At 38.3% G+C, this 15,009-nt stretch overlaps 1 protein-coding gene across 1 annotated transcript in view; it reads left to right on the top strand.

The window, feature by feature from the left end:
- The window catches only part of COL25A1 (collagen type XXV alpha 1 chain), a 502,107-nt gene that overhangs the window by 278,765 nt on the left and 208,333 nt on the right, over positions 1-15,009 (top strand). Inside the window, exon 5 of the mRNA XM_065907544.1 lies at positions 10,734-10,751. Within this exon, the coding sequence (XP_065763616.1) occupies positions 10,734-10,751 (18 nt within the window). The remainder of the gene's footprint in view (positions 1-10,733; positions 10,752-15,009) is intronic.

A 15,009-nucleotide genomic window follows, 5' to 3' on the forward strand; every position in this document is an offset into this window, starting at 1 on the left:
ATCCCTTAAATCTATTTCTCACTTTCTCTGTATAGTCATAAGGGATTTGATTCAGGTCATACCTGAACAGTCTAGTGGTTTTCCGTACTTTCTTCCCTACTTTAAGGCTGAATTTGGCAATAAGGAGTTCATGATCTGAGCCACAGTCAGCTCCTGGTCTTATTTTTGCTGAGTGTATAGAGTTTCTCCATCTTTGTCTGCAAAGCTTATAATCAATCTGATTTCAGTATTGACCATCTGGTAATGTCCATGTGTAGAGTCCTCTCTTGTGTTGTTGGAAGAGGGTGTTTGCTATGAGCAGTGCGTTCTTTTGGCAAAACTCTATTATCCTTTGCCCTGCTTCGTTCTGTACTCCACGGTCAAATTTGCATGTTACTCCAGGTATTTCTTGACTTCCTACTTTTGCATTCCAGTCCCCTATAATGAAAAGGACATCTTTTTTGGTTTTTAATTCTAGAAGGTCTTGTAGTTCTTTGTAGAACCATTCAGCTTCAGTTTCTTCAGCATTACTTGTCGGGGCCTAGACTTGGATTACTGTGATATTGAATGGTTTGCTTTGGAAACTAACAGAAATGGTTCTGTCATTTTTGAGACTGCATCCAAGTACTGCATTTCAGACTCTCTTGTTGCCTATGATGGCTACTTCACAGTATATGCAGTAGCTAATCATTTTGTCTCCTCCACTGCTCTCCTGGCCCATCCCATCACTTACCTTTTACTTGGATTGTAACTTCCCTCCATGCTTAAGCTCTTGCCTTCTTACACTCTTTTCCCCACAGTAAATGCAATCCCTTTCAAATATAATTCAGGTTATGTCACTTCTCTGCACAAACCCTGCTCTCAATGGCTTTCTATCTCACCCCAGTTAAAAGCCAAGTTCTTATCATAACATACAAAGTTCTACATGACCTGGCTCTTCCACCTCTATCTATAACTGCATCCCTGCTGTTTCCTATCGCTCCCTTGCATCCAGACCCTGGACTGGAAGATCCTACCTCCTTAGCAGGCACTCCTCTTGCTCATTTCCCTCTTCCTCTGTCCCTTCTGTGATGACCCCGTACAACAGGGCCCTCCTACTCTGTCCTCCCTATTCTCATATATTTTTCTTCTCAACCATTATCACTACTGGGTGGATTGTTTATAAACATTCTTCTACAGTCCGTCTCCCCCTGCGAGCAGCTGAGTCTTCGTTGGCATGGACTTTATTTCTCATATTTACTATATTCGTAGTACTTGAAAAATGCCTAACACACAGGAGTGGCTTAACAAATATTGATTGATTGAATAAATGAGCTATCAACCATAGTTTCCCCACCTTTTATCCCACACCCCGAAGACTTCTACCTCAGAGTGCTTTGAGATTTAGGGCTTAGCACACCTCCATTTTCTGCCCCTGTACACCCAAATGTATTATTTGCGTCTAGCCTCCATTCCTTTCTCCTCTTCTCAGACAGAGTGATGACTCTTCTTGCCCTGATCCTCTGACACCACCTCTTTTTGTGTTCTCTTATATTGATATATTGATTGTGCTCTAAAAAGCCTTTTCTTTCCTCTCAGCTAAGAGTTTTCTGTCAGTTTGCAAACATTGTCAGATCCATCCCTTCTACTGCAAAAATAAAGAAAAAACTTCTAATCTACAGCCCTTTTAACTTCTATCCTGTTTCTTTTCTTCCCTTTATACACAACCACTCAAAAGAATTGTCGACTGAGATTGGTGAAGAGTTGGTACACATGCTTTCCACTTTTTGCCTTTTATAAACATTGCTGATTAATTCCAGGGCCATTTTCAAAGCCTATAACCCAGCCTCAAAGTCTTCTCTTAACACATTATTCCAGGTGGCCATTCACAACCAGAGTTGCTACTTGGGATGACACCTGTTTGCCACCTCTGGAGCTTATCCTTGTCTTAACTTTCTCACCTCGCTGCTCAATTACATTTCATATTCTTACTTCCTGTCAGTTAAATGCAATGGGCTCTTTGCAATCTCCATTTAATTCTCTTTTTGAAATTCTCTCCAACATTGGCTTTATCAAACTCATGTTTGTTGGTATTGTTTTTCATTCTGTTCCTCCTCAGTTACCTTCTGGGGACTCTATTCTTCTCCTCCCCATAAAATGTTTGTTTTTGTCTACCCAAGGATTCTTAACCTGGGATGAAAGATTGGCTAGAGAATCCATGGATGGACTTAAGGTGTGTGTTTCGTGTGTGCAGAATATTAAGTGTTTGGTGTATGGATATGTCTAGCTAGAGCAGCTATATCTTTTATCCAGTTCAAAGGAGAGTTAAGAATGACTGCTACTTGCTTCCTCTGGATTGTTGTTCAGTCACTCAATTGTATCTGACATTTTTGCGATCCTGTGGCCACACCAGGCTTTCCTGTCCTTCACTGTCTCCTAAAGTTTGCTAAACTCATATATCTATTGAGTCAGTGATGCCATCCAGCCATCTTCTCCTCTGTTGCCCTCTTCTCCCCGTGCCCTCAATCATTTCCACTATCAGGGTTTTTCCAGTGAGTCAGATTTTCACATCAGGTGGCCGAAGTATTGGAACTCAGCTTCACCACCAGTCCTTCCAGTGAATATTCAGGGTTGATTTTCTTTAGGATTGACTGGTTTGATCTCCTTGCAGTCCAAGGGACTCTCAAGAGTCTTCTCTAGCACCACAGTTCAAACGCATCAATTCTTCGGTGCTCAGCCTTCTGTATAGTCCAACTCTCACATTCACATATGACTACTGGAAAAAACATAGTTTTGACTGGATGGACCTTTGTCAGTAAAGTAGTGTCTCTGCTTTTGAATACGCTCTAGGTTTGTCATAGCTTTTTTGAAGTTGTGTGACTGGGAATGTTACCCAGCCTCTCTGAAACTTGGTTTGTTCAACTACAAATGATGGAAATGACCCCTAATTTGTAGACTTATTGTAACGGAAATGTCATTCGTGGAGCTCTTGGTGTCTTGTGGGAATCAGTAAGTTATAGTTGTTATGATACAGCCCCAAACACCTTGGTCCCTAAAGTACACAAGCTTCTGGGTTTGCAGAGCCTCTCTGCCTGAATTTTGAAATAGGTTTTCGTTTTTAGGGCTCTGTCTCACTGGAGCAAAAAGCATTATGTGACTCATGTATTATCAATTAGTTGACTCTGCTTTAATTCATTTATTAACGCAAACATGTAAGGCAGCTGCAGAGAGCAGGAAGTCCGTTTTTTGCACAATATTTAGAAAATTGGGCATTTACATAAATTTAATCAGACTGAGAGATGTTTACAAATTGGCTTCTCATATTATCTGGCACAATCAAAATAGCACACTTTTAAAGATGTAATAAAATTGGAAGAAGCCATATTATTCATTATATACAATTTAAGAAAAATTTGTTAGGCAGTAAAAATTGCCTTTGTATTCTTTAAAAAGCATGTATTTTTAAAACAGTGGAAGCTGAGCAGGTGTCTCTACTCACATATATTCTATGTGTTTATTGTATCCTATTAAACGTATGTTTGTAAACTTGTCATTTATTTACACCTTCCAGATTCCATGCCAGTTGGTGAAAAAACTTGGAGATGGAGTTTGTTTTAGAAGTTTGATGCACATTTACATCCAAAATCATACATCCTTTAAATGGCTTTATAAAATAATACAGCTAAATCCCCAAGCCCAAATATTTTGGTCTGCAAAATTGCAGTTTCCCAACCAACCCAACTGAGCAGGGATCTCCAGTCTACATGAACCATGGCCTTCTCTCGCTGCTTCTTGACTCTAGACTCTCCTGCCCCTGTGTCTGTGACAGCTCCATTCCTAGAAATGAGGTGGGGCTTACATAGAAGGTGAATTAAAAACTCTTATTTATTGAACTTTAAAGAACAGTTTTAAGAATTTTTCAAATTCTTCCAAGTAATTAAAAACACCCTGAATTGAAAAAGTTGGAAAATGGAACTCAAATCACTGACCTAGATCTTTGAGTGAATGAATCTACTATGGAAAAAATTTGGTTGTGTTTACAAATTTCTGTAGTGAATTAGGTATCATACTAAATATTTTCATGATCAAGACATGGGGCTCGAAAAATGTTGGGAAGTATAGAAAATTCTCAGGCTAGAAATAATTACTCATAATTCCACCACCAAGAAATAACTACCATTTTCATGTATTTTTTCTCTCTTCCATCCTCTCTCCCTTCCTGCCTTCTCCTCCGTCCCTTCCTTCCTTGTTTCCTTCATTTTCTCTTTCTTTCTTTCCTTCCCTCTTTCTTCATATAGATATATTTACAAATATATGTCTGAATAAATACATATATGTATATACATGTAGAATTATACCCCAGAAAAAGATATAATCTGCATTTTATATAATGCAATATGAATAAATAAAATATATGAATTGTATAATTGGAATAACACTGCATTATCATTATTGTATCATAAGGAAATAATAGTGTGCATGCTAAATCGCTTCAGATATGTCCGTCTCTTTGTGGAGCCTATGGACTGTAGCCAACCCAGCTCCTCTATCCATGGGATTCTCCAGGCAAGAATACTGGAGTGGTTTGCCATGCCCTCCTCCAGGGGAACTTCCCCACCCAGGGATGGAACCCTCATCTCTTATGTCTCCCGCACGACAGGCAGGTTCTTTACCACCAGCACCTCCTGGGAAGTCCTAAGAAATAATCATATATAGTCAAATATTTGTATAGAAATAAGTAGACACTGTTTATAGTAGCAAAAATCTGAACCAACCTCAGTGGAATATTAAGCGTTCAATACATTTAGCTATTGTAAATTAATGCATAAGTAGAATCCTTATCTTTCTTATGCTCTGTATGTGAAACTTTTAATGACAAAAAATGCACCTGATAAAATTCTTTACTTATGTTCCCACTATGACCATTTATTTATAAGATAAACATAGCATGGTGTTAGAAAAATAATAATGTTTAAAAATTATTGTGGGAAGGACTTAATCTGCTTAAGTATGAGTAAATCTTTAAATAAATCATGCTATTTATTTATAAAAGGTTAACATCATGGAAGAAATCTTGCAAGTTGTAAGTGAATTTTTGTTTCCTTTACATTGAACCCAATAAAACCATTTCCATGTTCACTCTCACTTTCTCTCTTTCCTCTTTCAAATGAACAAGAAAGACATATCCACCAGCCTTGAGACTATAGCCATTTATTTTCCTCTTGCATAGAATATGACTTTTCCTTCCCGGAATTAAAACCATGGAGGATTAAGTATTTTTCAAAAGAAAAGCTTAAATTGAAATACTCTTATCTAAGTAATACTATGTGACTGTGACTAAGGTAAGAATTATTAATATCTATCCTGCAGGGTAACACAACAGGCAGTATAAATTATGAATAATGTTTGTTTCAGCCAAGCATGTAAGAGTCCTTGTGAGTAGCTTACAGACACTGAGAAATTAGGCAGTCTTTGCAAAGCCATTTCTGAATGCACATAATCTGTATTGCTTTATTTCTTCAATCGTTTTTCTCTGTAGTTCATCATTCCCATGTTAATTTGTTTTTAAAATTAATAGGCACTTTTTATCTAAATTTGAATTAGTCCAGTAAATTGTTGGTGCTGGTTTTATAGCCTACTTTGAATTGCCATGCTACGATGGTATAGCATTTTATAATTTGCAAAGTCATTTGATATAATATTCTTACATTAATTAGATGGAGAGGCTTAATCAAACTAGGGAGTGATTTTTCTTCAAGATATCAATATCATGCTTTTTGTCCTAAGGCACATAGGTAGATGTCTAAACTTCCCTTGACAGCCTTGCAGGCTTCTGCCTTAGCTCCATCTCTGGCATCTGAAGATTCCAGTGAGGGAGGAGACTTCCTCTTCAACATAGATATGTTTATTTGCATGAGCAGAAGCCAAGAGATTAAGAAGTTATATTTTGAAAATACAACTCTGAAATGTAAGGATGGTCGACTTCCTAATGGTTCTCTAAAAATACTGTAACCAATTTGAGGACCAGTCAGAATATTCTCACCTTTCAGCAATTCAGTGATTGTTTTCAAAGCACCTTGTAACTTGGGCACTGGGGTGTCAGGGATTAAATGTGAAGAAACTCACAGGGTGAGCAAGATTCCTGCTTCCTGGGGCTGCAAATGTAGAGTACACATGTTCTGTTTACCGGTACAGACTTTAGGTCAAACTGCGACTCAGGAAAGGTTAAGGGATCCCACTGAGATGGTCCTACATGAGTGCACGCGTGTGCGTGCAGTCACTCAGTCGCGTCCGACTCTATGCGACCCTGTGGACTGCAGCCCGCCAGGCCCCTCTGTCCATGGTATACTCCAGGCAAGAATACGGGCGTGGGTTGCCGTGCCCAGCTCCAGGGGATCTTCCCAACCAGATATTGAATTCGCATCTCTAAAGTCTGCCTGCATTGGCAGGCACGTTCTTAACCACTAGGGCCACCTGGCAAGCCTGATGGTTCCTCTGATAGGATTCCAATTGGTCCTCAGAACGGCTGCCGGCAGAATAATCCTGTTGCCAACTGAAACAATCTGAAGCTTCACCTGCATGCTTGCTTCCTGTGTTCTTTTCTCCTGAAAAGAAAAATAAACTTGACATCTGAATATGTGGATTTGAAAGAGGTAATGAAGTTATGATGATCATCTTCAAATGATCTTTTTAGACTGTAAAGGTTTGAAAGTGCAAAAGCCTAGAAATGATTATTTTAAAGTTTTTTTTTTTTTTTTTCAGTTCAAGACAATGAAATAAACAATTTGAGTACACTAACACTGATAGTCAAGCTAGGTTTCTTAATGCTGAGATTCTAAGTTAAAAAGTACAAATTTTGTGTACCTTTTTGTGCCTGTGCTAATGGAAAGGAGAAGGAAATGGCAACCTACTCCAGTATTCTTGCCTGGAGAATCCTGTGGACAGTGGAGCCTGGAGGGCTGCTGTCCATGGGGTTGCACAGAGTCAGACATGACTGAAGCGACTTAGCATGCATGAATGCATTGGAGAAGGAAGTGGCGACCCACTCCAGTGTTCTTGCCAGGGACGGGGGAGCCTGGTGGGCTGCCGTCTTTGGGGTCGCACAGAGTCGGACATGACTTAAGTGACTTAGCAGCAGCAGCAGCAGCTAATGGAAAAATGGCATTTGTCCCAGCTGAAAAAGAATGACACGGAATTGCCAGCCATAAAAAAGTATCATGTGGTGAAACTAATTGCCTCAGTCAAAAATCTAAATGACTTGGTTGATTTAGAAAAGAGTGTTAGTACTTTCTGGCAACCATAGTTGTGATAACAGCCTGGCAAAAACTGGTTAATACTGCTCTTTAATTTGCCTAAAGTAACAATACATACTCCAGTGATACGTCTTCTCATTTATCATGTTCCATCTTGGTTTACCTGCCTCACGAGACTTTGAACTTGCTTTGAACACTTCTCTGTCAAGCATCAGCTACTGGCTGATTGTTTTCCACCATGCTGTTCTGATTACCACGTTTTCAAGTCAGCTTTTCCTGCTGTTTCTTTTTCTTCACGCTGGTGCCTTAGCTGCCTTGAGGGCATTGTACAGAGCTGTTGACTACAGTAAATCAACAACTCCATTCTCCTTCGTTACATGTCTGGCCTAAGCTTCAGTATTTCTGTGACTTAACTACTTCTCTTGGCATGGCTCTTGATTATGCTAGATTGTACTCTTTGGGTTTTTATTTATAGAAACATTTTGATGATTCGCTTGGGGGAGGAAAAGGTCCTTTTCAGCCATTTAAAAAAATTCAACTTAAAAGTTTTATTTGCTAGCCTTCATCATAATTTTTACCTCCTCAGAGTGCATTTTAGAAAACTAAAAGAAATTCCCTTTTACTTTGGATTGCTAATAGTATCCACTACCTACAAGTTAGAATAGACTTGAAATGATGCGCTAGTATATAAAAATACTTGTCCTACTCAGTGAATTATTCAGGGGCAACAAGGAAATTCTGAGATACGTCTTTGGATGATTTGTCTGTGATGGAGTCTTCGTCACATGGTGTCTTGGGTCCCCAAGGCATTTCTGAGATGCTCTTCTTGGGCTCTTGTCTATTCTCTATGCTCTGCTCTCCATGGGGTGGGAGCCTCTCCTCCATCACTTCGCTCACTTAGCCAGATGGCTTTACTACCCTGACTGCCAGATACCACCTGGCATTCTAGGTGTCTCCAAGTGGATAGCTTGTGACATCACATTGAGTTAAGGAGACTTGGTGTAGGCGGTCCTGGAATCTTTTGTATGATTTGTAAGACGTACATCGTGTAAGCCATGTTTTAAGGAGGTTGCCAAATTTGCCGTTTAGTTTGCATGGTTTTTCTGGGAATCCTCTCTGTCAACGCACTTCCATCTCTCTTTTTCACATTCCCCACCCTGCACATACACATATACATGCACACACACCTCACATTCATATCTGACGTTAGGGTAATCTGAGTTCCCTGGTGCTGTATATGTTCCAGCGCCTATATAAAAGTCCACTTCTTATCTTTACCATCATTTACTATTTGTTCTCATTATCACTGATAAAAACTTCATAATGCAATGTATATTTGTGCAGTTTCTACAAACACTGCTAAAAGTCATTTGTTAAATGTAATGGCAGAAATGCTAGTTTTTAAAGATAGATTAGAAAAGCCTGTAATTTGTAAAACAACCATAGGAATAAAAAAATCTCAGCAATGATGCTAAAATATATTCCTTTGAAGAAATTCTTTCTGATTTTAGAGATGTCTACATTTTAGTCTTTACCAAAAAAAAACACATAAGAGAGGTAATTTATTCTGGGGTTCTATAAAAGGTTCATGGTCACGTTTCAGAGTGTGCATTAGCTTAAAAGTTCAGAAAGGTTGAAAGCGTAAAGCATCCAGAGGAGGAGTGGTAATGCAAGAGCCAGTGAGCATGCACTGTAATTTCATCCATTGTGCGAATCTGAAAGATCCACATTTACATGTAGATGAACGGCCCTGTACTTACAGGTTCTCCATGTTTAGAGCTGATGTTAGAGCTGTTTGCTACCCTCAAGAACCTTCGCTGACCTGGTTTCTGTACAGGTATCAGTTCAAAGGCTGGGTGCCCTCTGGCTCTAGGTCTTCATCTGGAAGCAGAGATTCGAGCTGTTGCAGCCTGGGAGTACCTGGGAGGTTTAGTGTCCACTCAAGTTAAGAGTGCTCTGGGACCTTGCTGATCTCAGTTAAGTCTGCATACAGCTTAGAGTTTAAACTTCCAGAGTGAAAGGCAAAATGTTTGAGCTTTGGAATCAGTTTGGATTTAAAATTTGCCCTTTTTGCCTATAGGCTGTGTGATTTTTGGCTTATTTCTATGAGTCTCAGTGATCTCCTGGTGGCTCAGACGGTAAAGCATCTGCCTGCAATGTGGGAGACTCAGGTTCAATCCCTGGGTCAGGAAGATCCCCTGGAGAAGGGAATGGCAACCCACTCCAGTACTCTTGCCTAGAAAATTCCATGGATGGAGGAGCCTGGTGGGCTACAGTTCATGGGGTCACAAAGAGTCAGACGCGACTGAGCGACTTCACTTTTCTGTGACTCTGTTTTTTCATTTATAAAATTCAGGACAGTTATAATAAATGGAATAACACATCCAAATTGGCCTGGAACTATAAGGAATGAGTGAATGGTATTCTCTTATCTGTCTGCATCACTGAAGAGTCAGGGGTGGGGTGAGTTACATCCACAGTAGCTGGTATAACTGCCCTTCCTGGTTTGATTAGATAAAATCTAGACAAAGCTCTTGGATCTGTTTTATCACCAGTCAGTTAGAGAACATGTACCTAGAGAAATTCCAAGTCTGAAGAGAAGCTGAAAGAGAAAGAAAGTCTTCTCTGGGAGTTCTATTAGCTTCTTGCTTTTTTGTGTAATACTCCATGGCATATAGGTGATATAATGAGATTATAGATTATTTACTTTTTAAGATTCCCTAATTCAGTGTGAACTTTTTCTTTCATCTCATCTATGCAAAATCCAATTGGAGATTTGAAGAAGGTGGTGTGTAATCAATACTTTTATTCACAGGTGATTATCCTTTAGTAAGAAGCACATGTAGTTATGCTGTTTTGAAATTTTTATTAGTTTAAACAACAAGAAAATGACATTAAAAATAAATCTGATTGACCAAAGGTTACATAATCTTATTTGTATGAGGAGTTATGATGCACTTTAATTGAGCCAAAGACCTCTCATATTCTTTTAAAATGCCCTTAGGTTGGATTTTCCAGAGTAAAAGATAGATGTTTATTTTTTAACAGACTTAAAATATTATTGAAACAATGAGAAATGTAAAGAGTTGGTGAATTCTAAAATTAAACAACTGCCTCTTTTTTCTTTTCTCTGTGCCATCTCTGAATATGTAGCTCATAATAATAATGTGCTCAAAGATCCTCCCTTTATGTAACCCATTCATTATTATCACGTGAGATGTATTTCACCCTTTGCCTTTTCTTTCTCCATTTTAATTCCAGAGCATAGTAAAACTCTTGAGTCATTGTGGAGTTACATATAACAGACCATAACATCAAGATTTTAGATAAATGGCATTGAGTAAAAATATTAAGAAATAACTTTAATAAAACACAAAGTGAAATTGTCTGTAGTTAGGTATTATTATTTTCAGAAATATTTTGAAAACATGTTCAGAACTAGTTTAAGTTTTGATACTGAAAATACTCACTTAGGAAGCAATTTTGTAACTGTTTTCCTTTCTTTCTCCTTTTCAATTTCAGGGTCAGCCCGGTCCTCAGGTAAGTGAACACTTTTTCTTCTCACAAACTAATTTCAATTTAGGATTTTTCCAGCCTAGAGGATTTGCAGTTCTTTTCAAAGCATGTAAAAAAGCTATGAACCAGTAATCATGACAGCACACAGTAGACCAGATATTTCCCAGGAGTAAATCTCTGGGGCCTCTTCAGGATCGCGTGAGTCATATCAGCTGTTGGGCCAGACGGCAAGTTTAACAACGTACTTTCATACAAAGCAAGACTCTTTAATAGATCTGAGACAGTGCCACAGGGCTTTAATGGAAGATAAAATGACTTAGTAGTAGATGTTCGTTAGGAACTCATTGGCATTAGGTACTGAGTCATCATTACTAATACCTTGTCGTCAATCCCCACAGACTGATTATTTAGATTGCCATCCTATCAACTAATTTTGATTTATTATAGATAGATATTTAATTTATTCTACATTTCCTTTTTTCAGTCTTTTCTAAAAACTTATTTTTAATTGGGGAAAAATTACTTTAATGTTGTATTGGTTTCTGCCATACAGCTGTGCAAATCAGCCATAATTAAATATATATTAACTCCCTCCCCTCCCTATATTTTCAGTATAAACTAACTGCTGAAGACATGACTAATCATTGTGAAGGCAGTCAACAGACAATCTTTTGAGCCCTAAATCATAGTGAAGAAAATGAAGAAATATTAGGAAGGGGAGGAATGTGTATAAAGATGAAACGCACAGAAAAGAGTTGTCAGAAATGAACAGTCAATAAAAACACCTCAATATTAGCAATTATTATAGTCAGTAGGAAATCAGAGAGAAGGAAATGCCATTATTAATGTTTTACCTCTAACACCAAAATACCTGTAAATAAAATAGTTATTTATTGAGTCCCCTTTTCGTCTCTTTCCCCTCGATATGCTGAATACTATTTCTGTCCTAGATTTTTCCTAAATAAGTGTAGCCAATGCCACAAACTGTCTATTATGTACTGATTCTCCTACTAGACCATGATAATATATTTATATTTTATGAGCTCTGAATATAAGGATATCTAACAAAACAAGCAACCCCCCCAGTAGAATATTCCTTTTCACACTACTCATGAGAAATGGCTTGAGAAGTAATTAATTTATATTCACTCATTATTCACAATAATGAATACTCTCATTGTTTATAATTTTCGCTTAAAAAACATTTATTGGAGTATAGTTGATTTACAATATCGTGTTAGTTTCAGGTGTACAACAAAGTGAATCAGTTGTACATATACACATATCCACTCTTTTAGATTATTTTCCCACATATACCATTACAGGGTACTGAGCAGAGTTCCCAGTGCTATATGATAGATCCTTATTAATTATATGTTTTATAGATAGTAGTATGTAGTACAGTAGTATGCCATTGATCTAAGATCAAACCAGTCAATCCTAAAGGAAATCAACCCTGAATATTTATTGAAAGGACTGATGCTTAAGCTCCAATACTTTGGCCACTTGATGCGAAGAGCTGACTCATTGGAAAAGACCGTGATGTTGGGAAAGATTGAGAGCAGGAGAAGGGGGCAACAGAGGATGAGACGGTTGAATGGCATCATCAACTCAATGGACATGGGTTTGAGCAAACTCTGGGAGATGGTGAAGGACAGGGAAGCCTGGCAGACTACAGTCCTTCTGGGGTTGCAGAGTTGGACATGACTGAGTGGCTGAACAACATAATGTATATCTCAGTTCCAGCCTCCCAGTTTATCCCTCCTTCCTTTACCCCTTGGTAAATATAAGTTTGTTTTCTATGTCTGTGACTCCTGTTTTGTAAATAAGTTCATTTTTACCCTTCTTTTTTAGATCCCACATGTAAGTGACATTATACGATGTTTGTCTTTCTATGTCTGTCTTACTTCACTCAGTATTACAACCTCTGGGTCCATCTATGTTGCTGCAAATAGCATTATTTTGTTCTTAATTTTCACTCTTATGTTCTAAATCTCAAGCTAATTACTGGAGGGAAAAAACCCATGAAAGAAAGTCATAGTTTCTTCCCTAAATTTGAAACTGCTACATTATAATGAGATGAAAACAAAGTAAAAGTTGCTTTGCATGCTTTATTTTATTTAATGCTTACAACAGTCCTGAAAGTAATATTATCCTGGATCTAGATCTAAGAGATATATATATTTGATCCCTTCTTATTCTGTATATAAACCGGGCTTCCCAGGTGGTGCAGTGGTAAAGAATTTGCCTGCCAATGCAGGAGATGCTAGAGATGCAGGTTTAATCCCTGAGTCGGGAAGATCCCCCTGGAGTAGAAACTGGCAACCCACCCCAGTAATCGTGCCTGAAAAATTCCATGGACAGAAGAGCCTAGTGGGCTACAGTCCTTGGGATCGCAAAGAGTTGGACGTGACTGAGCACATACACACATTCTGTATGTATCCTTATCTATATATGTATCTGTGTCTGTGAACCTATGAGAACTTATACACACAGAACCTATGAGAGCCTATGAGAAACAGTGCAGAGCTTGCCTTAGAATTGCCGTACTGCAAGGTAGGAAAACTGATGCATTTAATCACTAATTTCCCATTCTTCATTGGTGAGAGTTGTACCTGGGTGTTAACTACCTGGCATTTCTGGCCTACCCTAGAAGGTATAACACACTCCAGGTGTTCAAGGAATGCGGGAAGCCATAAGAACATATGGGACCTTTATTCTAGCACAGTCTTGGAGAGAGGCAGCTACATCTGCTACAACTTTCAAGTGCAAGTGTCCTATAGACGAAACAGAGTGGAAAACTCAGATAGGGCTATAAGGACTTAGAAAACTGGACAGAAAGACAGCATGAAAAGCATAATGAGACATTAAAGTGGATAACTATAAAAGAAGAACATGGGGGAAAAAGAACATGGTCATAACAAATTTTGAATGCACAGCCATAGTGAATGAGCAGATGAAGAATGATAAACCAGCACAGGGAGCCAAGAATAGTCAGAGCCAGGAACATCTATGGATGGATCATGGTAGCTGAAAGTTGAAAGTGTATCATGGCACTTTAAGAAGCCAAGAGATACCCCGCATTGTCTTTCTACACCGTATGCAAAGAGTTTTGTTGCTATGTCCCCAAGGAAAGGTCTGACCTACTTCTTATTCCTACATCATTATAGTATTTTTTCAAAAGAAACTTCCAATTTCAGATTTTAAATTAGAGAATTATTAATGAAGTTTTCACTTAGTACTAGATGATTATTAACTGCTTGTTACTCATATGCAAATGTTTATGTCAATTAGTGTTTTCTTGCAGAGATTGAACACTGCCACATCATCTTATTCACATTGCTGTATGATGTAAGACTCTTAGAGAAACTCAGTACTCTTTCTTTGATATCACACTTACTGAGTGAGGACTTCCAGGTTAATAGAGTTTTATTTTGCAGACCAGTGGTAAAAAGGGAAAATATCTTATCATCAAGGAGTTCTGATCATCTTCCTAAAATTGAAAACGGCTCGGATGGACTTAGATTGTTAAAAGATTATTAAAAGACTAGAAAGCTAAATAGCAGTGAACTCTGTTACAGTGACAGTATGAAATTGAATATGAAAATAGGCCTGAGGGAAGAGAGGTGAATCTATGCATTTACCTAAATGGGTGAGAAAATGGTTCTTGACAAGGGAAATGAGATGGTGAAAGGATATTAGAAAGAAAAAAAAAAAGGCAGTTCTATCAGCTGTGGTTATGATGGGAAAAGAGGAATGGATAGAGAGGATATTGCTGTAAATCCACTGAATCAGAGGAAATCAAATTCTTGGAGAGGAAAGGGGATGAGTTAGCGTAAATAATCACAGAGACTTGAAAAAAACAATTGGGTAGAAAAAGAAAAAAAAATGTGACAACAGAAAGTGAAGGAAGAAAGAAGGGGAAGAAATGAGAAAACAGACAGATGAACATTTGTATTTCAAACTAGACATGATGGGAGTTATTCAGGGGTGGTGCAAAGTTAATCTGTTGAAATGAAAGTCACCCTGATGTTTTTTATTAATCCATATTAACATAATTCAGTTCAATAACTCATGTCTATTTTGCCTCTATTAGGTATAAGGATGTGAAGTTGTAGTGAACAAGACAGACTCAGTCTCTGTTCTTTTGATAGTTCTTTTAATAATAGTAGTCAAGTAGAGTGTCAAACGGAGAAGGCAATGGCACCCCACTCCAGTACTCTTGCCTGGAAAATCCCATGGGTGGAGGAGCCTGGTGGGCTGCAGTCCATGGGGTCGCTAA

Source organism: Muntiacus reevesi, chromosome 16 (genome assembly GCF_963930625.1).
Source record: "Muntiacus reevesi chromosome 16, mMunRee1.1, whole genome shotgun sequence".
Taxonomy (NCBI): domain Eukaryota; kingdom Metazoa; phylum Chordata; class Mammalia; order Artiodactyla; family Cervidae; genus Muntiacus; species Muntiacus reevesi.